Raw genomic sequence first — 26518 nt, 5'->3', positions numbered from 1 at the left:
CATTTGGTCCAAGCAGCCAGTTTGGTGACTGTTTCCTCGGTACACGTCCCAGAAAGTCCGTATACAAGAACTGCATCGAATGCCACAGCGAACAGGCAACATCGACACGTGAATGCGCATCTCACTGCCGCTCCAGCGCGACACACTGCATCGAGTTCTAGCAGAGCCACACCACGTTGCCCAGTATGCCAACAACAATGCGCCAACGTAGAAAGCTGCCCTGATTTTCTTGCCATGGACATAGACGCCCGTTGGCGAGCCGTGCGAGAGAAACATCTTTGTCGCAAATGTCTTGAACGACACTTTAATCGTTGCGAAAGAAGAACGCCGTGTGGCACAAATGGTTGCGTTTTCCTACACAACAGATTGCTTCATGATGGTCGGAGAACCACAGCAGAAGCGCTATCAGCCGGAACCGGCGGACACCATATGAGCAACCACCACCAAACCGCGTTAGGGAAGCCGCCACTCTTCCGTTATGTCCCGGTTACACTTCATGGCAATGGCCGCAAAGTTGATACGTTTGCGTTCTTGGACGACGGCTCGTCCGCCACGTTCGTCGAACATGCTTTGGTAGAAGAACTTGGCCTGCAAGGAACTCCTCATCCGTTGTGCCTCTGGTGGACCGGAAATCAGAAAAGAGAGGAGAAGAATTCAGTGAGGATATCGTTAAGTTTGTCAGGACGTGATGAAATCGGCAAGGTGTATGTCTTACCAAATGTGCATACCGTACAGAGTCTGGCGCTACCGAGACAGTCACTTAGCGCAGAGAAACTTCAAAGCACATTCGAGCATTTGAGAGGCTTAAAGCTTAATTCATACACTGACATCACGCCTAGGATCCTCATTGGTATGGATAACTGCCATCTAGGTAATCCGATGACATACCGTGAGGGAAAGCCACATGAACCTGTTGCCGCCAAGACACGATTGGGCTGGATAGTGTATGGATCGTACCCAACGAATACCGGTAATGGCGCGAATGGCTTCCTAAACCATCATAGCCCACAAGTTTGCCCGTGTGTAGATAGCACAGACGATAGAATCGATATTGAGCTTAAGAAATATTTTGCGATCGATTCGATGGGCATTACCAAATCGCCCCATCCAGTTGGCTCTAAAGATGATGAAAAGGCGTTGGAGATCCTTGCAACCACGACTCATTTAAAAGGAAATCGTTATGAAACAGGTTTACTGTGGAAGTATAGCAATGTTCAGCTACCACCAAGTAAACTCATGGCCATAAGACGTTTCGAATGCCTGCAAAGAAAAATGCAAAAAGATCCGGTGTTGAGAGCTGCTATCATTGACAAGATGAACGATTACGAAACAAAGGGCTACATCCGGCGCCTCACACCAAGCGAAATAGCTGATAAACGGAATACAGACTGGTTCTTGCCGACATTTCCGGTAACGAATCCTAACAAGCCAGGAAAAATCCGTATAGTGTTCGACGCAGCCGCCAAGTCTAACGGAGTCAGTCTAAATACGTTCCTGCTAAAGGGTCCAGATCAGCTGGTAGACCTCCTGACGGTCCTGTATAAGTTCCGAGAGCATCGAATAGGCGTAGTAGGAGACATCAAGGAGATGTTCTTTCAAGTGGCTATGCGACCCGAGGATCAGCGCAGTCAAATGATTCTATGGAACGGTGGCGAGACTGATAAGGCTCCAGACGTGTATGTTGTTACCGTTATGACGTTTGGGGCGGCGTGCTCGCCCTGCTGCGCGCATTATGTAAAGAATTTGAACGCTGAAAAGTATAGAGATGAGTTTCCTCGTGCCTTTGAATGTATTGTCAAGGAGCATTACGTCGATGATATGCTCGCCAGTGTCGAAACTGAAGACGAAGCAATTAAGCTGGCGAAGGACGTACGTCACGTGCATGCGAAAGGCGGATTCGAGATTAGAAACTGGCTCTCGAACTCGCATTTGGTGATGGAACAGCTAGATGTACCTGTAAAGATAGAGAAGGATGTTAACGTTGGCACAGATACGAGAACAGAAAAGGTATTGGGAATGTGGTGGGACACGCAAGCCGACACATTCACGTATAAAGTCTCACCTAGAAACGACGAGCAGTTACTGGCAGGAGCGAAACTGCCGACTAAACGCGAAGTGCTGCGTATCCTTATGAGGATTTACGATCCTTTGGGTCTATTGGGGAACGTGTTGATGTTCCTGAAAGTATTGCTGCAAGAAATATGGCGCGCTGGTGTCGGATGGGATGAGCAGATTGGCGGCCGTTTAGCAGAACAGTGGGAAAGGTGGACCAGCATTTTACCTGCCGTCTGCCAGATCAAGATACCACGGTGCTACCGCCAGCGTACGTCGGCCCTCCCTGGTAACGTACAGCTTCACATATTCTGCGACGCAAGTGAAAACGGGATGGCAGCGGTTGCCTATTTCCGGTTTGAAGAAGGAGAAACAATAGAATGCGCTCTAATAGGTTCAAAAACTCGAGTAGCACCGCTACGGTTTCTATCGATTCCCCGTTTAGAATTGCAGGCAGCAGTGATTGGCGCACGGCTCGCACATACGATACACAAATCACATCGTTTAATAATCACAAGAACAATCTTTTGGTCGGACTCAAGGGACGTCATCTGTTGGTTACGTTCAGATCACAGACGATACAGTCAATTCGTGGCCTTCAGAGTCGGAGAAATCTTAGAGTTGACCAAAGTAGACGATTGGCAGTGGATATCAACGAAGACCAATGTGGCAGACGATGGTACGAAATGGGCAAAAATACCCGATTTAAGCACCAACAGCAGATGGCTCAAGGGTCCGAGCTTTCTATGGCAGCTGGAGAGCGATTGGCCAGCTTCACCGACACGACCAGATGATACAGCAGAAGAACTACGTCGCAACTTGCTGTTCCATGTCACAACTAAGCCACTCATCCAAATCGATCGATTTTCTAAGTGGAATAGACTTCTGAGATCCGTTGGATATGTCGTTCGATTTTTGAACAATTGCACTCATAGGGCGAATAAAACACCGATCGCAACAGAACCGCTGATACAAGAAGAGCTTCAAAGAGCTGAACAGATAATACTGAAACAAATTCAGCGAGAAGCGTTTCCGCAAGAAATCAAGTGCCTCGAGAATCCTCCAACATTAAAACATCCGTGGTCAAAAGGCATCGAGAAATGTAGCGTACTGTACAAACTCTCACCAACACTCGACGACCATGGTGTGTTGAGAATAAGTGGCCGGCTTGCAAACTGCACTACAGTGGACGAACCGCTTCGGATGCCCGTGATACTGCCCAGGCAACATGTAGGGACAGATTTAATCATTCATCACTACCACGTGATATATCAACATTGCAACCATCAGACCGTCATCAATGAATTGCGATCCAGATTCCATATACCGCGATTGCTATCGGAGTATAAACGGGTTCGAAAAAACTGCCAACACTGCCTTAATCGAAAAGCAGTTCCCAAGCCGCCGTTGATGGGGTGCATTCCTGAACAAAGAACGGCTATAGCTCAGCGTGCGTTCACATGTACCGGGATAGATTATTTCGGGCCGATTAACGTAGTAGTTGGTCGCCGCGTGGAGAAACGTTGGGGAGTGATCTTCACTTGCTTAACAACACGAGCCATCCACCTAGAAATCGCGCATTCAATGACGAGTTCGTCATGCATCCTGGCGATCCGGCGTTTTATTGCTCGGCGTGGAACGCCGCGAGAGATCATTAGTGATCGAGGTACGAATTTCGTAGGAGCTTCGAGAGAGCTCAAGGAGGCCAGAAAGAGTGTCGACGAAAACACTTTGTTAGAAGAGTTTACTAGCCCTGATTTGAAGTGGACCTTTAATCCGCCGGCCGCTCCACATTTTGGAGGCTGCTGGGAACGCCTCGTCCAGTCAGTGAAAAAAGTTTTTGCTCAACTCGAATTGCCACGCCTGCCTAACGACGAAGTATTGCAATCTACCATGGCTGAAATAGAAATGATCATCAATTCGAGACCGCTGACTTACGTGCCGTTAGACGACGTTTTGGCACCACCGATAACACCGAATGACTTACTCTTGGGCAGCTCAAGCGGCATCAAGCCACCTGCACCGTTCGATGATACAGCGACGGCCGTAAAGTCGACATGGAAAGCGTCGCAGTGTAACGCCAACTTGTTTTGGAAAAAATGGATAGCCGAGTACCTTCCGACCCTGACCCGCAGAACAAAGTGGTTCCTTCCATCTCGTCCGATCGAGGAAGGTGATGTAGTGTTGATTGCTGATAACAACCTACCGAGGAATTGTTGGCCGAAAGGAAGGGTGATAGAAGTGATTAAAGCCAACGACGGCCAAGTAAGGCGAGCCACCGTGCAGACAGCAAGCGGAATCATCGAAAGACCTGCAATGAAGATAGCCGTGTTGGACGTTCGTAGACCTAACAAATGAAGAACGATACGGTCAACCCACCAAACCCAGAACGTATTTGTGGTGATGCGGCACCAGCGTAACGGTTGAACGATGAACGGAAGTAGATCGCCGACTTTAGTAGGGTAAGTTGCGTATACCAGCAACGTACCGGGCGGGAGAATGTTGTAGAAAACAACGAGGTCGGCGAAAAGTGACAAATTGTTGTTTACAATTTGTGTTTATTGATAAGCCGTTGACAGCCGAACCGAAACGTCGCCGATTTGCCGTTACCAGAGGGAGCAGAAAAAAAACATCGCCGCGCGAATCGAAAAACGGCCATCGCGCGAGCGCCATGAGATCAAGTCAGAAAGCGTAAGAAAGCGTACGTGAAATTTTTTAGCCGATCCGCCGCGAAATTTACTTGCTACGTTGTAAGATTTAGAGCAATAAAGTAGTGCAGTAAACTACGAGTTAAAAGATCACGTTTTAAGTTTGAGTTGAAGAAAGAACTTTGCTTCTAGAACAATATCTGTGTAATCTACAGCATACGCAAGCAAAAGCTTAAGGTAACAAAGTTATGCTTCGTGCTTAATATGTTCAGTTCGATGGCAGGCCCCAGGGACTGCCAGTGATCTTTCCAGTATACCGGTTTCACAATCAGCTTGCGTTCTAGATGCCGGCGGTACGGAAAGCTGATGAAAATCAGCACCGGGCTGAAAGTATTAATGCGAATTAGAGTTCTGCGCGATGCACAGCAAACCCTCCAACGTGAGCTAGCAATTCCTTAGACATTTTTACAATGCAGTGTTTGAACTTAATGCGCGTTTTTGGTTTGACTTGTGAAAATACAACTTCATCGCAGCGGTATGTGTAAACGGCTTTTTAAGCGCCACAGCAACTCATGAGCATTGTCGACAAGCGAGAAAGAGATAGCGCTATGGAGGGAAAAAGCACGGACGATGGCTGACAGCGATTGGCCATCTGGCGCACCAACACAACTAAACCTTCGACAGCGCGCTCAGGCGAGGGGTATGAGGCGGAGCCAGGGACGGACAGCTCGACGAGCTGCTTGACAAATTTGCCGATGGAGAGAAAAGGAAGGCATGATAAAATTCTCCGAACGGCATGATTTCTTCCGTCGCTTTGCGCAGCGGGCACTTGCAACCCTCGCAATGTTTGACGGGTAAACACCACCTTGTTTTGCTATTTTTCGAGCAGGTACTCGAATCTAATTCTAGCTTTGAGGCTAGAATAATCTAGACCAGCGGTCGGCAAACTTTTGAGGCAAAGGGCCAAATTTAGTAAATGATCTAAAGCTGCGGGCCAGGAGAATGTGATTTTTATATTATTGTGCTCTAATTATTATATTATAAAATTTTAGAAAAAAAAAATTGTATTGTTGCTGTTGTACTATAATTGTTTCATCAAAGCATGGTTAAAAATTGTTAATATCAACTTAAAAACTAATTGCATCTTTTAATCATTTGAGGATCGCCAAAAGTAGGGTAATAGTGTGATAATTCAAAACATAACAAAGCAAGAGCAATATCGCTTCTTGATAACCCCATCTTCCCACGCCGCAAAAAAATATTAAGACTATTCTGGGGATGATACTGAAGTATTATTGACTGAAAAATTATCGGGGCAAATGTGCATTTAGTATTTATAAAAATATTTTATGGACAAGTTATGTCATGTCAGATATATTGATTAATGATTTCTTATGAAAAACTTTAGCACTTTGGCAATCGTTCACTCGTAAACAGGAACTGCGTGGAATCGTCGTTCTCATTAAACAACAAAATTACCTGCCTAAGTTTTTTCAATGTTCCTATTTGTTTCCAAATACGATGCAAAATACCCCTAAAGCAGATAAAAAAGAAAAAAAAACTGATTTGTGTGAAATTAAGAAGAACGAATAGTAGGACAAATATTATCGCGGGAAAAATGTTTGCTATTTCACTACACTAAAACTTTGTTTTCCATGTATTACGTTGGTGACAGTCGTATGCAAAATTTTGAATAAATTCATTGCAAACAGACTTTAGTGTATCTTATCTTTATAAAATTTCGTATGCGACCTTCAAATTGGAAGTCTTATGGTGGTGTTAAAATAATGTTAATATTACATGATGGTTGCATTAAAAAAATGGACAACAATTGTCGATTTTTCATGGATTTATCTTAACCCGCACTAACAAAACGTTAACTACACTTCGAGTAGTAGTATCCAATTAGTTAGCAGACTAAATTTGACACCTCTATCAGTCGAACTCTAACCATGATGGCCAAAACAGTGAATCAAAAGCGAGCGCGATCAAAGAATGGCACCCTATAGCGTCCAAAATGGACTCCGTGCGGAAGTTTGTGGACGTCGTGTATACCCGTTACGGCATTTTAGTCACCAACATCTTGGTTCTATTAGACAATAATCATCGATCAATAAAGCATCGAAAGAAATCCCAGATTAATTTTTGAGGTTCCAAAAGAAGTTGAAATGAAGACAAAGGGACAAGTGGCTACATTACTGCGTTAGCTGGATCGGGAGATCGATGCAACCCACCCACCCACAGTAAAATAATAAGAAACATGAATAAACAGATCAGGAAATATAAATCGCATCCACTGGCTTCGCAGTGGCAAACAATCACGCAAAAACTCAATGCAATCATTTCAGGTGAATTTCGGCAGAATTTCGATATAGTCTGCGAACTGGTCCAACATCCGTCCCATCCCATCGATTTTTTTTTTGCGCCGACGTGATGCAAAAACTCTACTCTAATAATTTTGTAGCGAAAACTTTGGAGAAATTGATGAAAATCGAAGGTAGAACTTAAATCATGCATGTCTTTGTCCACCATCGTGAAAATTCCTGATAACTGACGAAAGGCAATTCGCAAAGTCTTCAATTTATTTGTGGAAGTGAGCTTAAATAATTACCTTACAACTACTTTTTTTTCTGCAGCCAGCCGAAAACGGCATATTTTTTTCATGCAAAAATTACGGGGACATTGACTTCGAGTTCGAACATACTGAACGGTCCGTCATTCCATAGTACTTTAATTAAAGTTGGAAAATGTACGATGGTATAATACGGCATACTAAAAGATCTTCAGTAATTTGTGTACGAATAGTTTCTTCCCATCTTTCAAAATCACTCAAAGCCTTTCGCGGGCCGGATTGAATGTTGCGGCGGGCTTCATTTAGCCCGCGGGCCGGACTTTGCCGACCGCTGATCTAGACTGAAAATTACAGGCTTGTTTTATGTGTGGTTTTGTACGGAGTGTTAACATGATTTCAGCCTCCAACTGTCAAACTCCATACAAAAAACTAACTAGAATCGTGAAGGGCCCCTTTTACAGATTAAATGTCAAATGAGTACAATTTGCTTAAAGTTCAGTGTAAATTGCAGTTTTGTTAACAAATTGAAACAGCTTAAAAGCCAGAAATGGGGCCCTTCACGATTCTTGTCAGTTTTTTGTATGGAGTTTGACAGTTGGAGGCTGAAATCATGTTAACACTCCATACAAAACCACGCAAAAAACTAGCCTACAATTTTCAGTCTAGATTATTCTAGCCTCAAAGCTAGAATTAGATTCGAGTACCTGTTCGGAAAATGGCAAAACAAGGTGGTGTTAACATTTATCCCAAGGTGCACTAAAGAGATCTGGTGGTGGAATCCAAAATCATAGTGTATGTAGTCCAGGTGGTCTCATAGCATGTTTTTTTTAAACCAAATTTGAATATCACTTTTTAACAGAATGGGTGAAAACTTTTGCTCAAACAAGCTTTCTTGAGACTTGATGAATACTCAAAACACTCTTAAAATATTCATTTAGAAACAGAAGCGATAAAAATCAGCCTTCTAATTTCATACACCTTGGAATAAGCCCACTTGTATATTATACCCACTTAGCTAGTTGCTCGAAAACTGCTATACAATGCAAACAGCTGACAGGCTGAAATTTCAGCCTACCAACTTAAAACGGAAAGGACCCCAATATTAGAATTGCCAGCACGAATGAAATGTGAATTTTGACTTACGCGGATATTCGAGTTACGCGGATTCGTCGGGAACGCAGAAACCGAGTAACTCGGGAACAGACTGTATTTGACATTAAAAATATTTGACAGGTAAAGCTATTCGGATTGTGTGGGATAAGGGGGGGGGGGGGGGGTATGCAACATTCGTTTTCAAAAATCACTTAAAAAGAGTATCTCCTTTAGCGGAACATTCACAAATGGGAAGAAATGGACAGTAAAATGATGGACTGTTTACTGAAAATTAACGAAATACTTTAAATCGTAGTATTTTTATGGATTTAGTTGCGATTTTTGTTATTTGTTTATTTGTTATTTGTTTACAATGCAGATCAGAGCTGGTTGGTGTGATGCGTTATCGGACAGATATTTCACCTGTCAAATAGTTAATTTCGTTGTATATTTCACCACGTCTGGCCTTGCGGTGAGAACCATGAAGACCACCATGGAGAGACACTCCATCAAACCAAGACCAGATAATCGTATCATGACTTCGGATAGGACAGTCCTGGATTATCCATTACACCACAGCATCGACACCATCGTCTCACCTGACAGCGAGTGCCAGCGTAAACTTTTAAAATACTTTTGTATTACTAACCTTCATAACCGGCAAAGCCGTCCCTCCTGAATAAAACAAAACTAACCTTCATAACCCTAACCAAAACCACATTTGTAACAGACACCTCTTTAATAAAATCAACAGATAATGGCTGGTATTATTGAATCCGTTCGAAGCGGGAACGTACGGCGCTCACATGAAATTCTAGTACCGTAAGAAACCATCTAGTACGTAAGAAAAATGTGTGTCGGGACGTACGCCGTCGCTGCGAACGGATTCAATAATACGTATGGGGGCACGGTCTATTCGGGACTTGAACCCATGATGGGCATGTTGTTACGTCGTACGAGTTGATGACTGACTCACCAGACCGGCCCTAGCCAAGCCACCCCTAGAAAACCCCAAATGCAACGAAAGGAATCCAAGAGATTTTGAACCGGACTAAACGATACCGACCTACGTAACCGAACAAGGCTAACGATTGGTAACTCGGGACATGGAACTGCAGGTCCCTTACAGCACCTGGAAGTACCCGCATTCTTGCGGACGAGGTGAGGGCCCGTGGCTTCGGAATAGTAGCACTTCAGGAGGTGCGCTGGAAAGGAGTGATGGAGCGCCCATATCGCAGTGGTTGCATGATCTACCAGAGCGGTGGTGAAAAGCATGAACTCGGTACGGCGTTCCTGGTCATAGGTGAGATGCGAAAACGAGTGATTGGGTGGTGGTCGATCAATGACCGGATGTGCAGGTTGAGGATTCGTGGCAGGTTCTTCAACCTGAGCACTATAAATGTGCATAGTCCGCATCTTAAGAGCACCGATGACGATAAAGACAACTTTTATATGCAGTTGGAGAGGAAGTACGACCGCTGCCCACAACACGATGTCAAAATTGTCATAGGGGATTTTAATGCTCAGGTTGGACAGGAGGAGGCATTTAAACCGACGATAGGAAGTTTCAGTGCCCACAAGCTAACGAATGACAACGGGCTTCGGCTCGTCAACTTCGCCTCTTCCAAACACATGACCATCCGCAGCACCTTCTTCCAGCACGCACCTCGTTTCAGCAACACCTGGAGATCACCGCAGCAGACATTATCTCAGATCGACCACTTTCCCATCGATGGAAGACACTTCTCCGATGTAATCGACGTAAGAACCTACAGAGAAGCAAACGTCGACTCAGGCCATTTCCTGGTTATGGTTAAGTTACGCCAAAAACTATGCGTGGCGAATAAACTGTGCTACCAGCCTACCCCAATGCTCAACATAGACCGGCTGAGACAAGCTGATGTGGCGAGGGACTTCGCAATCGCACTTGGGGAAGCGATGCCGGAGGACACCACTACCGAGGCGATGTCTCTCAATGACCACTGGCGTATGGTGGAGCAAGCCATCAGCAGCACGGCCGAGCGAACAATTGGCCGCGTGACCCGTAACCAGAGGAGGAATGGTTTGACGATGAGTGCAGATGAGCACTCTCCGAGAAGAACGCCGCGTGTACCCGCATGCTCCAGCGCGAGACCCGACAGAACGTGGAAGACTACAGACGATGGAGGAGGCAGCAGACCCGGCTCTTCCAGGACAAGAAGCACAGCTTCGAAGAGTCGGATGAGCAACTCATGCAGCAGCTATCCCAGTCGGGGGAAACTCGCAAGTTCTACAGGATGCTAAATGCGGCACGAAGCGGTTTTACTCGCATGACAACGACGGTTTTGTGTTTTTACTATATTTGCCGCAACGAGGAGGGAGATATCCTGTCGGACGAGCGAGAGGTGATCGACAGGTGGAAGTGCTACTTCAACGGACACCTGAATGGAGCAGAGGAGAGGAGAGGAGAGCAGCCCTACGACAGTCAGCATGACGATGACGAAGTGCCCCCGCCATCTTTGGACGAAGTCATTGGTGTCATCAAACAGCTGAAGTGTAACAAGTCAGCTGGCAGCGATGGTCTAGTGGCCGAATTGTTCAAGATGGGTCTGGAGCGGCTTGCCGTCATCATCCATCGGCTGATTGTGAGGATTTGGGATCAGGAGGAACTACCGGACGAGTGGAAACTGGGTGTCATACACCCAGTGTACAAAAAGGGCGACAGGCAGGACTGTGCCATCTTAAGACCCATCACAGTCCTGAATACTGCCTACAAGATCCTGTCCCGAATACTCTTCTGCAGACTTGCGCCCCTTGCTACTGATTTCGTCGGCAGCTACCAAGCTGGATTTGTTGGAGGCAAATCGACCACCGACCAAATCTTTACTCTACGGCAGATCCTCCAGAAATGCCGAGAGCACCAGATCTCTACGCACCACCTGTTCATCGACTTCAAGGCGGCCTACGATACCATAGATCGGAATGAGCTATGGAACACCATGCAGCAGTACAGATTCCCTGGGTAGCTGATACGGTTGTTGAGGGCCACTATAGACGGGGTGCAGTGCAGTGAGAGTGACGAACATGTTTTCGGAATCATTCGAATCTCACCGGGGTCTGAGGCAAGGGGACGGACTCTCCTGTTTGCTGTTCAACATCGCTCTGGAAGGTGTCATGTGAAGCGCGGGCTTCGACATCCGGGACACGATTTTCACCCTAATTCTCCAATTCCTTGGCTTCACGGATGACATCGACATCATCAGACGTACAACTGCGGCGGTGTGCGAAGCGTACACCCGACTGAAACGCCGAAAGGATTGGATTGAGGATCAATGCGACGAAGACTAAGTACCTGCTTGCCGGGGGCTCTGTACGTGATAAAGCCCGACTCGGAAGCAGAGCATCAGTTGACGGCGACGATCTCGAGGTGGTAGAGGAGTTCTGCTACCTTAGTACTACCGTAACTTCGGACAACAACGTAAGTAGCGAAATCGGAAGGCGCATTGTTCAATGAAGTCGTGCTTACTACGGGCTCCACAAACTCCTGCGATCCAGAAGACTCCAGCAACACACGAAATGCGCCATATATCACACACTAATTCGTCCGATAGTCCTCTACGGGTACGAGTTTTTGACTATGCTAACGGAGGACGTCAATGCACTCGCCATTTTCGAACAGCTGGTGCTAAGGACTATCTTTAGCGGTGTGTGCGAGCAGGGCGTGTGGAGAAGGAGGATGAACCACGAGCTAGCTGAGCTGTTTGGAGGTGCTGATATCCTGACGGTCATCAAAGCCGGAAGGATACGATGGCTGGGATACGTGATGAGGATGCCGGACTCATACCCCACCAGGAGGGTGCTCGTCAGCGACCCGTTTGGCACGAGGCGTAGAGGAGCACAGCGAGCTCGTTGGCTGCATCAGGTGGAGTCGAACCTGTTGGAGATCGGATGCAGCCGTGGTTGGAGGACTGCAGCCCAGGACCGAGTTTCCTGGAAACGGATTGGCGACCTGGTCATGTCTACTAGACGTGCTCGTACATGAGCAGGCCAAGAAGAAGAAAAAGAAGAAGAAGAAAAGATGCGAATGAGGCCCATCGGCTCGAAGTTTATAAACAATCGTTAGGTCTCTATAAACAACAACGGTAACAATTTATGCGAAAATTGAGTTCATAGAACGCTGCGCACACCAATTTTTTTAATCTTCGCATAACCCATCGTTCGCAAATCGCGTTGGGTACAGCGAGAAAGCTTGTTTCTAACGGTGGTACATGATCATCCAAACCACGTGGTTTAATATAAGCAAATGCTACGATAGTTGCAAGAACACAATGTAGCGTTTCACTCCTTCTCCCAAATAAACATAGAGCGGTTAAGGATGCCAAGGGGCCCGAGAGGTGAAAGTAAGAAAAGCAAGAGCAACAAAGCATGAAAAATCGGCTGACGCCAATTTCATTCAAGTTTCAATTCCGATGTCGATATGTGCGCTCTTTAATTTGGCTTATTTGTGTTTTCTCGCAACAATTAATAACTCGGGGCCCCTAATACGAGGGCTGACAATAAAGTAAGGTCTCCAACGCTGCAACTTCGCCGGATCACGCGCTAGGCGAAATCTGGAAACACCGCTGTGTTCCTTGGTTCCCCCACTACCACTTTGCTGCTGGATGAGGCTTCCCCGACCGCTCAGTCTTGGCTGAGCAGCCGTCAACGATGGAGGTACCCCTCGCGTCAGCGTCCAAGTGCGAATTGCGTTCTGTAATACGTTTTTTGAGTGCGAAAAAGGTGACACCTATTGAAATCCATCGTCAACTAGTTGAAGTTTACGGGGAAAAGTGTATGGACATAAAAAACGTGCGTAAGTGGAGCCGTGAGTTCAATTCCGGGCGCACTAATGTTCACGACGAGGAGAGAAGTGGCCGACCGTCGGTCTCGGATGCGATTGTTCAAGCAGAGGAGGCAGAAATGCTTAAAAACCGCCGTGCGACAATTAGGGACTTGGAAGAGAAGCTTGGAGGAGTGTGTAGCAGCGAAACAATCCGTCATATCCTTGTGAACCTGCCCTAAAAAAACATCTCGGAGGGAAGAAGTTTGAAAGTGACGCGGAGGTTCAGAAAGAGGTCAACGCCTGGCTGCGCGAGGCGGACGGAGAGTGGTATTCTGCCGGCATAGACAAGTTCATCGTGCAGATGCGCACGGTGTTGGAAAAAATTGCGATTATGTAGAAAAGTAGCCAAGACCTTGGCCTTTCCAACGGTGTATCGCTTTTTGTAAATAAATATCATTTTCTATGAAAAAAAAAAATGGAGACATCACTTAATTGTCAGCCCTCGTAGCAAATGTCTACGGAAAGAAAATTTCAATACGGAAGTTCGCGTAAAAAAGCCGTTACTCTACATCAAGGGTCTCCAAACTTTTCATTTCATTTGTGAGCTTCAAGAAGTCTTTACTAGTTTTTTCCGTCCTCAGCTCAAATCTAGATTCAACGAAAGCATTTTGCACTGGTCTTTTTTACGTACGAAAAGAGTGTTTATTGATCATATGGTTAAACATATGGTGCTGTAATAATGCAATAACAAAAATCCCATCCAAATGAAATAGATGAGTGAAAGAAATTTTACACTAAATATTGCTAGTTTCATAACTGTTAACGGACAAACATAGAACGACGTAGTTGTACACCGAAGAACCCTGCACAACAAATGACACCATACACCAATATGTCAATCTGACAGAATATATTTCTGTTTGCTTTTGTTAACTGAACCGAACGCACGTGTATTTACTTTGCTCCTTATATCACATTTTCCTTCGCTCTGCTTTTAATAACTTCATTTTATAATGTCGCTCTTGTTCTTTGTTTCGTGACATTTTTTATACATGGTTCGTTTATCAATTGAAACAATATTCATTGTAACAATGAATTTTTATTCCTTTATCCAACGTACAAACCAAATTCAGTGTTATTTTGTTTAGTTCTGAGCACGATTCCCACACCCGCCCTCCCTCTAGTCTCAACAACCTACCTCAAGCTAAAACGCAGCTGACTGTTTAACATTTTTCTAACCGATGTACAGTCTGTTCCCGAGTTAGGCTGCGGGGCCATGGGGATTCTCAGCGCTCATTTTCTCAAGCACTCATGAGTGCTTTTGAGAAATCCTCGTTCTCAGCGTTTGTCGAATCGGAACAAAATCGGTTTTGAGAATCTTTGAGAATCTTTGAGAAAGTTGACGATGCAGCGATCGGCTACCTGTAATATAAGCAATTGTGCTATTTCTTTTTCGATAATCACTTTGGAAAATGTATTCAATATTTATAATTGAAAAAGTTTAAAAAAATGCGATCAAAAACATATTTTCTATTTAAAGCTCCAAATAAAACTAGAGTGGCTTTACCAGTTTCTCAGAGTGAGAAAAATTGACGACGGCCACGAGCTCGCGTCTGAGAACAAGTTTTGAGTGCTTGAGAAACTTAAATGAGTGCTTGAGAATGTTTTATCAGCTTGAGAAAGCCCCATGGCCCCGCGGCCTTACGCGGTTTCTGCGTTCCCGACTAATCCGCGTAACTCGAATATCCGCGTAAGTCAAATTTCACGTTTTATTACTAAAATACTACTGATTACCCTTAGTTTTTTATTTAATTTAGTACTTTTATACACTTTATCATTTATTTGATATGATTCGTGCAGATATTTCTGGCTTTCAAGCGGTTTCAATTTGTTAGCAAAAATGCAATTTTAACCGAACTTGAAGCAAATTGTATTGATTTGACATTTGATCTGTCAAATTTAGAAAACCGCGTACCTACTCGATTCCGAATCCGTGTTTGGAATCAATTCCGGAGCCGATTCCGATGCTGCAATCGATTCCAATTCCAGAGTCGATTCCGCAACCGATTCCGGAGTTGGTCTCGGAGCCGATTCCGAGTTGAATCCGGAGCCAACACCGGAATCGATTCGGGAGTCGACTCTGGAATCGATTCCGGATTTGTCTTCGGAATCGATTCCAGAATCGGAATCCAGAGTCAGAACTTGACTCCAGAAATGGAATGGTTTGAATTGAAATAAGAAGTGTGGGAAGCGAAATAAGTCCGCGAATCTCCATGTGAATAGATCATTTACAAGTAAATTTTGATTCTTTGTCGCTATCAACACATAGCATCATTGGACCCAAACGCATATTCCCATGAAGATGCCCAAATCGACTCCGTTTCGAAGCCAATTCTGATTTCGGAGTCAATTCTGATGTCGGAACCGATTTTGATTCCGGAGCCAATTCCAGAACCGATTCCGATTCCGGAGCTGGTTCTGATTCCGGAGCTAATTCCGATTCCGGAGCCGATTCCGGATCCAATTCCGATTCCGGAACTAATTCTGGAGCCGTTTCCGGAACCAATTTCAAAGCCGATGCCGGAACCAATTCCGAAGCCGATCACTAGTTCAGAAACATTATTTGAAACTAAAACAACAACAATATTAAATAGAAATCATCAAAATAAATTGCATGATCGCGTCTTAAGACCCACTGTATATAGGTTACCCATAGTGTCATTGAAGTCTTTTGTTTCTTTTTCGCTTTCATAGGGGACTATTGAGACTGACACTTGTGTCACGGTCCCTACGGCGAAAAACTTTTTCCATAAAAAATGGGCAATATTTGGTTCCAATTCTGTTCTCACCTTGTGAGGCAGTACAGAAGTGGAACAAGGTAACTCAGCTGAGGGTCACTCACTTTTGCTGAGTGACCCTATCATTTTCAGTGAGAGTAAATGAAGTAGAGCACATTCATTCCAAATTGCTCTCTCCCTTCTGCTAATGAAGGTATAGGAAACGTTCTGTGTAGGAAACGTGTTACAAATATATCAGTTGCCATACTGCGTTGAGAACGCTCGACATACTTTGCCAGAAGATTCCCAGAAAGAATTTGAAGTCTATTTGGAGATGTGTTGTGCCATATATTGCGGAAAATTTAGTGAAAAGTAACATGAAACATTGCTAAAAATACAGTAGTGTACAGTAGGTGACCGCTGGCAGGATGTGTTTACAGGAGTTTTTTTTTTAACTAGATGTTCGCTAACTGGAACGATTCTCAGTTGAAAAACACATAAATGTCAAAACATAAACATCCAGAATCTGTGGCAAATGTGCATTTTTCTCACAAATTTAACCTCCCAGTTAGCAGTCACCTACTGTATCACATTTGCTTGAATCGTGGTGTTATGTATTTATTGTGTTTATATTGTTATGCGGTAAGTATGCTCAAGATCAAATATAATCTTTCAAACGACTATTACGAGAATGAGCAGCACTGAAGTGGAACGATCTGATTTGTTCATTGCCAGAAATGCTATACAATGTTTGAGGTAAGATTATCATGCTAAAAGTTTGGTTAGCAGCTCTAATGTTGAATATTGTAATTTTTTCACAAATTCAGGTTCTTCGGACATTTCTGCTCGCTTTCTCGATCGGTTCCGGCGGGAAGCGAGCTAGAAAGCGAGCTCAAAATCTGCTCGATTTTGTTGTGCGGGTCGAGCCTTTACCACACGCGCGAAAGAGAAAGCACTATGGATGAAAAAAGCACGGACAACGGCTGACAGCGATTGGCCGTCTGGCGCACCAACACAATTAAACCTGTGTCAGCGCGCTCAGGCAAAGGGTAGGAAGAAGAACAGGGGATGGGTAGCTTGACGAACTGCTTGACAAATTTGCCGTAGGGGGAAAAAAGGCCTGAGAATATGCGCGAAAGGCAATGATTTCTTCCGTCGCTTTGCCCAGCGGGGAGGCTTCGCACTCCATACAACTTTATGGCTCCAAGTCTTGCTTCTGGTTCTAGTTCTGGTAGTAGTGTTGTAACAATGCTTCGCTGATGCAGTGTGTAAAGTTGCCTACATACAGTACGGTATACAAGAGAGATATAGGAAACATAGAAGAAAGGAAAGTGTGAGAACGACAATTAAAACAGAGGAATTGTGGGAGAGATAACTTGCCACTGCTGAAAGCTATATAAGGCCGCGAGAACACGGCGGTTTTTGGAAACATTGTCGATTCGGCACAAAATCGGTTTTGAGAATCTTTGAGAAAGTTGACGATGCAGCGATCGGCTAACTGAAATATGAGCAATTGTGTTATTTGTTTTTCGGTAATCAATTTGGAAAATGTATTCAATGTTCAAAATTAAAAAAGTTTAAAAAAAAAACATGCGATCAAAACCATATTTTCTATTTAAAGCTCGAAATAAAGCAGTTTTGGCAATAACAATTTCTCAGAGTGAGAAAAACTGACGACGGCCATGGGCTCGCGCCTGAGAACAAGATTTGAGTGCTTGAGAAACTTAAATGAGTGCTTGAGAATGTTTTATCAGCTTGAGAAAGCCCCATGGCCCTGCGGCCTTTCACAATTTTACATTCCAAATCCAAAACACTTCACATCTGCAATAGCAAATATCATACACTGAAACCCATAGCATACAATAACTCAGTAATACCAAACACACGCACAGCCGATATCCTCCACGCAAACAATGAGACCCCAAATTTTGAGTGATTCAGGCCGAGGGGTATGAGGAAGCTTGAAGAAGCAAGGAGAAACGCACTGCGATGAGAGTTCGCATTCTGTTTTACACGCGCGCTTCACTAACACAAATACAAATACCGTGTTTTGACGACCGTCTGTGAATGTGTGTGTCTTCATTCAGCGAGCTCAACAACTTGGAGCTGCTCGTCACATCGTGTTGTCTCGCTTACATTACGGCATCGAACCATCGCTCCGTATGTCCCCGCTCCTACGCGTACAAAACCACCAGTACAGCGCGACGCTTTGCCGGAGATGGTTGTGCGCGTTTTGTTTTAAGTCCCGCGCGCAGTGTTTGTGCGCTGATGCGCATTTCGTTCAAAGTCTCGAGCGCTGGTATGTTTTGATCAAGTGTTAAGTGAACAGTGTGCACAGACGCACATGCAGTGCGTGGATCGACAGGTAAGAATTTGCTGAACAGAGGCAACGCAGATTGTCGACAAGTTTCCCTCAGCCTGGCTCGACCCGGTACATTACAGTACGACGCCATTCGTGAGTATGAAGGATTCTAAATGTGTTGTGAAAGTGTAATTTATGTTTCAATAAAGTGTTTAATGAAATAAAAAATGACCGTGTTTGTGTTTGTTGTTAGAATAAGTGCGTATTTGTGATCATGGCAATGCATGAAAGAAAGCGAAAAACGAAATAAACAACAAGCTTTTGATGTGTTGGTAGCATGGCTCGAAAGAACACGAACACATTGAGAACAGCGGAGCGCACCGTGCGTTGTGGGTGGGGAGGGCTCGCGTGAGGGTGTAACTCATTGGTCGAAGAGACACTGTATTTCGCTAGCGTCACTTAAATCACTCGAAAAATACACTCATTTTGTCGGACGGGACTGTATTTCGCTAGCGTCACTCAAATCACTCAAAAAATACACTCATTTTGCCGAACGGGCTAGGAGTGACTTTTGATCGTCACTTAACATTTAAAGCACACACTACACGGGTCAAAAGAAAAGCGAAAAACCGTATTAATCTTTTCAGAATGCGTGGAACCGGTCAACATCGCGCCTCTCGCCAAACACTACTTCAAATCATCAATAGCTGGCTTCTACCTAAACTACTCTACGGCATCGAAATAATCTCCCGGCAACGGGAAAATTTCCAAAAACGAATTGCACCACTCTACCATACCGCCATCCGCTGTGCTACTGGGGCTTTCATCACGAGCCCCATAGCATCACTTCTGTGTGAAAGCGGACTTCAACCCTTGACTTCATCACCGACAAGATAGTAGCAGCTGCTGGACGAACGATGGAGAAAAACATCGGTAGCCGCCCTTGGTACTGCCGTCCGCCACAAATAGACTGGACCATCAAAAATTAGCTTCGGGCTGGTTACAATAGTATCATTGCTAATCGTCATTTTGCCGAACTCGTTCAGTAACGACAATAGCGCCATCCGGCTACCAGACAATACCTCAATATTCACCGCAGAAGCAATAGCCCTGGTTATTGCTGCTGATGAAGGTCTACACAGAGACAAACTCAACGCGATCTTCACCGACAGTGCAAGCGTTCTTCAACTTGAATCTGGAACCACCCGCGACCCGAACATCCAACAACTCTGCAATATACCAAATTCATCCCAAATCACATTCTGCTGCATTCCTGGTCACACAGGTTTCCAGGGAAACGAAATAGCAGACCGACTAGCCAACGCAGGACGTAATATCCCGGCCTGCTGTCATAACACTCTTACACGCCGTGACTTCATCCGCCTTAGCAAAACCATCATCGCCAATAGCTGGAATGGTGATTGGGTTAGCAGCGGCCTCTCTTTCCTGAGAACCATCAAGACCACAACACCACCATGGAAAGACCATCCATCACACCAACACCAGAGAATCCTATGGCCGCGGGGCCATGGGGATTCTCAACACTCATTTTCTCAAGCACTCATGAGTGCTTTTGAGAAATCCTCGTTCTCAGCGTTTGTCGAATCGGAACAAAATCGGTTTTGAGAATCTTTGAGAATCTTTGAGAAAGTTGACGATGCAGCGATCGGCTACCTGTAATATAAGCAATTGTGCTATTTCTTTTTCGATAATCACTTTGGAAAATGTATTCAATATTTATAATTGAAAAAGTTTAAAAAAACATATTTTCTATTTAAAGCTCCAAATAAAACTTGAGTGGCTTTATCAGCTTCTCAGAGTGAGAAAAATTGACGACGGCCACGAGCTCGCGTCTGAGAACAAGATTTGAGTGTTTGAGAAACTTAAATGAGTGGTTGAGAATGTTTTCTCAGCTTGAGAAAGCCTCGTGGCCCCGCGGCCTATCACGACTCTGGATAGACACACTCGGCTCACCCACACATTTTTATTACAAAAATCAAGCTCACCACTATGCAGTTTCTGTGGCGTCGACATCACCGTCCGTCACATCTTAACCGAATGCCATGGATATTTTGCGGAACGCATCACCTGCAAATTGGACCACAGCATCGACACCATCCTCTCACCAGACAGCGATTGCCAGCGTAAACTTTTAAAATTCCTCCGTATCACTAATCTTCATAAACAACTGTAACCAAAACCACATATGTGACAGACAATAAATTCAACAGATAGCTTTAAGTTAACCGAGGCTACCCGGTATAAGGTATTTTACAATCCACAAATGGCTTGCAAAGAAGATTGTTAGACTTTAAGAATATAATTAATCAACTGATTAAAAGAGGCGAATGAGGCCAATTGGCTTAAAGTCTCTATAAAAATAAAGAAAAAAAAATGGAAACATCAACGTTGTGCGCTGCTAAGCCTTCAGTCACTGAAGCAACGCAATTGAAACGCCCAGAGATTGTTTGTGGCAGCACTGCTGGACAATCGCGTTGACTCAACGACGCTACTTTCTGGGCTGAATTTTTACGTAACATCGCGATCTCTCCGTGCCAGGTCGATGTTTGACGTAGAGATTCGCCGAAACCCGTTTTGGCGACTCTGATTCCTTTTTCCGTATGTGTCATGTTTAATTTTAATGTCGTTTGTCATCGTTATCAATCTGGCATGTCGCGCGCTGCGTTTATTAACTATGTTCGTGCCATGCGGTCTACTCTGTGTTAATTTATTTTTGACGGTTTAGTTCATGCTTATTGGTAAACGTTAGTTGTAACCCCGCTTCGAGAGGCCCATTGAAAGGCCACAAAATGCCCGTTAAATTAAAAAAAAAAACAAATATCGAATATCAAACACATATCGTAAGATTCATTTAAAGGGATGATTCTACACAGTGGTGGATTCGAAACCTTTAGAATAGGCTCTCCCTTCCCTATTCCTACTCAATACGTCTCTATCGTATTGTCCCTCGAACGGTAACAGATCTCTCAATTATCCAGGCTTGGGTATAAGGGGAAACTCAACTCCTTGTACGGATGGGTTGCATGACTAAATTGAGAGAGGGCTAGACGATTGATGTTTATGACTTTACTTGGGAGCGTCTGTTTGTTCTTAACGAATCTCCCCCTTGCATGTCCCGCTGCATCCGAACGCATGTCCCTTCCCGTCTTGGCTCGCTTGGCCTCTACAAAGCCAGAGAGCGTAGGCCCTACGACGAGACTGGAGGTTAAGAAATAGGCCTTGCAAGTTACATTCATTAAACAACATGAAGGCAACGAACAGTCACCAAGAAGAAGTTACACCCAAAACCATCACACAATTTATTCAGTAGGGCAGCTTCCAATGTTACATTCTATTAAACTTGTAGCGGAGTCGCAATTTTTTTTGCGTTACGTAATTTATGAATGACATCAAATTAATCTAATGAAACCCTAATATTACCAATATGCATTGTTCGCTATTCGCATAAAATGTCCCGATCTGATTCACTTCTTGATTGTTGATAATAGTCGTTATATTCATTGAAAACTAAATCATTTTGTTTCGACTACAAATCCAGTAAATTTGGCGGGGTAGGTTGTGTGGGGAGCATACCAAATGGATCATCATCATCGCCAAGAAATTCTGCTTCAGTTACATCATTTCCAAATGATGGATCGCAGTTCACCTTATGAAAATCTAGGTCAAGCTCAAGCAAATCCCAGGAACCACCATAACCGCTTGCCAGAAGAAATTTACTGTATTCTGCAGTCTTACTATTCTGGTTAGCTTCATGCGGGGATGCAATAGCCAAATCATTAGAAAAAGAATCGAACATCTTAATTGTAGATGATGGCGATACGTTTGGAGGTGGTGTTTCCGGTGTCGAAATGTAATTATCTTCTATTGCAATCGAATGTACTTCTGTATCCGACTCGTCCGTATTATCGATGAAAGAACGTCCAACGGAACTGAGATTAAACTCTACTATTGATCGTGTATTATCTCGTGAACCACGAGAAAAGCTGTGCAGTATACGATCTCGTGTAGAGAGAGGAGTACAGCTACCCGGAAGTTTTCGAAGGTTATCGATAGTATTAAGTGCAACACTATTTTGCCATTCCTCAGTGGACACGGCCTTTAATGCGCCTCGAACACTCACATGATTAAGGTAATTTAGATTTTTCTCATCAGCTGTATCTATTGATCCGTCAGATTTTTTTCTATTGACTATGTGTGAAGCAGAATCGTTGACTGAATTATGATTTGTACCATGGTGTAGTAAAATCAGCTCTGGCAATTCAGATATTGAATTCTGGACCGTTGTTAGCGATCTATAACTACGACTATCTACAGGATTATTTCGCGGACTAGATAAAGAAAATTTTCTGCTACTACTTAACCCTATACCGCCTAGAACATTTGTGGCTACATTATGTAAGCTTGTATTGCTAACGTTACTGTTACTATGGCAATATGTTGCTAATGGTATGGAACTTAGGGGACACACCTGTTGATTTTTAATCTGCATGCTGCTCAACGATCCCACCTTCACCGAAGCTGCCGAGGTAACTGTCGTTCCAATATCGGTAAATGGTAAGAATGACTGTAAAATATCCGGTGAGTCTAAAGGACTGCTCATGGGAGTTGAGCCGAGTGTTGCATTTACTAAAAAGCTGCAACGAAACAGATATACAGGCCAACAATAAGATAATGGTAATAAATGTTACTTGTTATATTATGTTTTTTTTCGATTTTTCTTGAATTACTGGGATTTTGTATAGAACTCAAGACCGCGGTACACATCGATGAATTGGCGTGAGTCAATCGCAAGACTGCGGATCGATACGTGAAAACGTTGACGATACCGGGGTCTGCGGATTTGTATCACAAGACAGCGGAACACTTTTTCGGGCACAATATCGTACCCCAGGGACACATAACATGAGAGCCAAAATTTTTAAATTTCAAATTTTATGTTTTAAGAGTGTGCATTAATTCGCTTACAAACTAATAAAAAGCCATTACAGATCACTTTTCCAACCCCTAAACTCAATGAGCTGAGCTGCTCAATGTGAGAGCTCAAATAAAAAATAAATAAACATTTAAGCTGTCAAGTTATATGTCCCTGGAATGGGATAGTGTGCCGCAGTTTTGCTATACAAATCCGCAGATCCTGGTATCGTCAACGATTTCAAGTATCGTTCTGCAGTCTGGCGATTGACTCACGCCGATTCGACATGTAGCCAAACATTCGTTACAGGCAGTTTGTCATCTGAAGGCCCGTTTCGATTCAAAATTTAATTGTGATTATGATGATGAATCTAACTTTTCTATCGTTATAATCAATGACGCATTGGCAGATGAAGGCAGTTGTAGTGTCGGATTAGTATTTAAGTAATACAGTGTTTCACAATTCATCTCAAGACCGTGGGACCTCTTCTCGAATCTGTCTTAGTCAATGACGTCTTAGTCAAGACTGCGGTATGATGCTTGAAAACGTTGATGATACCTGAATTCATTGGATGCAATGCTGAATCTGCGGCACATTTCTAAAACAAACTGTTCGGCGCCGAGGACATGTGGTCCAATAATTTTTTACAGTATAACCTTTGTATACATCAGTGGATTGAAAACATCAAATTATTCTTTTTGTGTTTTTTAATTACATTTACATTTTTACTTTCTACATTTTACATTTTTACATTTTACATACATTAAAAAATATATATATATCGCATACTCACATTTGCCTTGTAAGTAAGTTTTGCCAAACAGCTTTCAATTCGGTCGAAGGGGCTCGGAGGCTAATATATCTCTTTTTAAAGTTATTTTTTGGCGTCCGTGTTAAGTCAGGTGCACAATGTACAGTAGGACTTTCAATCTGCCTGGCATTGGGATCTATAGTAATACGAAATTCCGTATCTATTGAAACAGAACGGATAAGATGTAAACAGGAAATTATTAGTTCAATCGTTCTGTAAATTATTAGTATTAGTTCATAAAATGCGTGGAACCATTCACTTTATATTTAAATATCTAATTGTAATATTGGGGTTCATTTTCTATTATTTTACTCGATTCGATTCAGCGGCACCCACAGTCTGATGGCAGCTCCACAGTATGATTGCAAAATTCCCCTAGTCGATTGCAACACACCCATATATGATTGCAAACTTCCACAATATGCTTGCAAAATTCCACCACCGATTTGCAACATTCCTCTAAGTAATTCAACTATTCCCTTACATGATTCGAAACCGTGTAAGTTACAGAAAATCAAGCTCACTTCACTAGTCGGTACAGGCAGGCCTTGACCGACAACGGTCGACAAATCAATGGAGATGGGCCTCCGAAATCACAGTAGGAGTCTAATCGTCGGACCAACTCTCGGAGATGTCTCTAAACACACTTACTAATATAGAATGTAAGCCAAAACATAAGGAATTCCCTAACAGATATTCAAAGTTATAATCAATTATTATCTAATGTCATTGAACTATCCCATTTTGGTCCTCTTGGCTCATAAAATATTGTCTTAACGGAGTTGATATGATTTTATTTCATCATTTTTGAAACATATCAGTACTTAATTTTCCATGGCAGAAAACTAAATATTTTACTTTGAATCAACTAAAAGATCGTAAATGATCTTAAACCCGCTAGAGTTTTGATTTCGAGATCGACTTGCTTGAATTTACTTTGGAAATGAAAAAAACAGGTAGACGATTTCATGTATAAAATTCTACTACCTGAAAGATTTCTATTGTATCCTCAAAGCCACTATTAGATGTTTCTTAGATGTTAGATGGCAGTTTGTTCACACAAACCGACATTCCTTAAATTTCCAATATTCAATTACATCGATACATCGAGACGTCGGCTTAAAACCCAAAAATTGAAATTAGGTTTTTTTATTTTATTTTATTAGTTGATTGGTTTCAAACCTTCGTCATGGGTTCAAGACCCAAACAGACTGTGCTGGCATACGTAGGACTGATTATCCTGCTATGGGGGGTAATCCAAAAGTCATTGAAAGCCAACCCCACACAAGTGGTAGAAGCAGGCCTAGACCGACAACGGTTGTTGAGCCAAAAAAGAAGAAGAAGAAGAAGAATTAATTGGTTTATGAATTAAAAGTGCTGATGAATTTTCCTTATTTAATTCTTAATTTTGATTACATACAACTAATCACAGTCTGCAGTAAAGAGCGTTCAAATGATATTTACAGTCTTTACTTGTATCATATGTCTTAGGGATGAAAACGTGATATTCCAGTAATTCGAATACGCAGTTACTTCGGAGCCGTGACTTAATCGGTTGTTTCAGAAATGCATGAATCGTGTAGCTCGGGAACATACCTAATATTTTACTATTATAGGATTTCGAATTAAATGATGAACTACAGGTATTCTCCGAGATACGGGGTACCTCTTATTTTATTTGTTTTATTTTATTTATTTGAAGCCCTAGGACCTGCCAGTAAACTTTCCCGTACGCCGGTGGCAGGCCTTGGGGCCTGCCATTGGTCTTTAGCTAGGAAATCAAAAAAATATTGCGAACAACTGTACTCTAATCGCATGAATAACAGCAGAGTGAAGATAAAATAATGGGGTTCTAAGAATTATTGCGATTGATAAAAACCTCAACCCACACACTTTTTTCTATTTGGCGTAATGTCCTACGCGGACATGCCGGCCTATACAGGCTTTCGAGACTTAATTCATTACCATGCAGCCGGATAGTCAATCCTTGTTACGGGGGAACGGTCCATTCTGGTCTTGAACCCATGACGGTCATGTTGATTAACAGAGTACAGGTATTCCCCGATGTACGCAATACTCGATGTACGCGATTTCGCTATACGCTAGTTTCTAAATTTACAGTTCTTTGAGCAAATTGTACTGATTTGACACATCGAATGCAGTGCTGCAAAATGTCATGAGGATCACAAGATTTTCACCAACGAAAACAATGAACATTTCCGTGGTAGCTTGATGCTCATTGTTGATAGTCAATAAAAGTGCGTCATGACATGCTGAACACGACATGTGAATTCTTGAGTCCAACGCGATACTCTGACTGACTAGCTTAGCATAATGCCCGCATAAGCATAATAATGACTATTGCTGGTTGTGTACAGTGCTACCAAATATCACTGTTTCAGTCACCAACGCTCATGACTGAAACGAAGCTCAAGTCGACTCACGTACACAAGTGCGATGATCAGGCGCAAGATGAACATAGTCGTTGTGACGTGTGACCAGATTGGTGACATTGCAGCAACCACCTCTT

General features: G+C 43.4%; 1 protein-coding gene across 2 annotated transcripts in view; it reads right to left on the bottom strand.

Moving 5' to 3' along the window:
• The window catches only part of LOC121591975, a 234985-nt gene that overhangs the window by 99755 nt on the left and 108712 nt on the right, over window positions 1-26518 (bottom strand). For both annotated transcript variants that reach the window (XM_041913110.1, XM_041913109.1), the window contains exons 11-12: window positions 23971-24148; window positions 22734-22899 (exon numbers count right to left, since the gene is read on the bottom strand). In XM_041913110.1, the coding sequence (XP_041769044.1) occupies window positions 22734-22899; window positions 23971-24148 (344 nt within the window). The remainder of the gene's footprint in view (window positions 1-22733; window positions 22900-23970; window positions 24149-26518) is intronic.

Source organism: Anopheles merus, chromosome 2L, assembly GCF_017562075.2.
Source record: "Anopheles merus strain MAF chromosome 2L, AmerM5.1, whole genome shotgun sequence".
Taxonomy (NCBI): domain Eukaryota; kingdom Metazoa; phylum Arthropoda; class Insecta; order Diptera; family Culicidae; genus Anopheles; species Anopheles merus.
The sequence above is the reverse complement of the archived record's forward strand: the minus strand, read 5'-3'. Positions and strand labels throughout refer to the sequence as shown.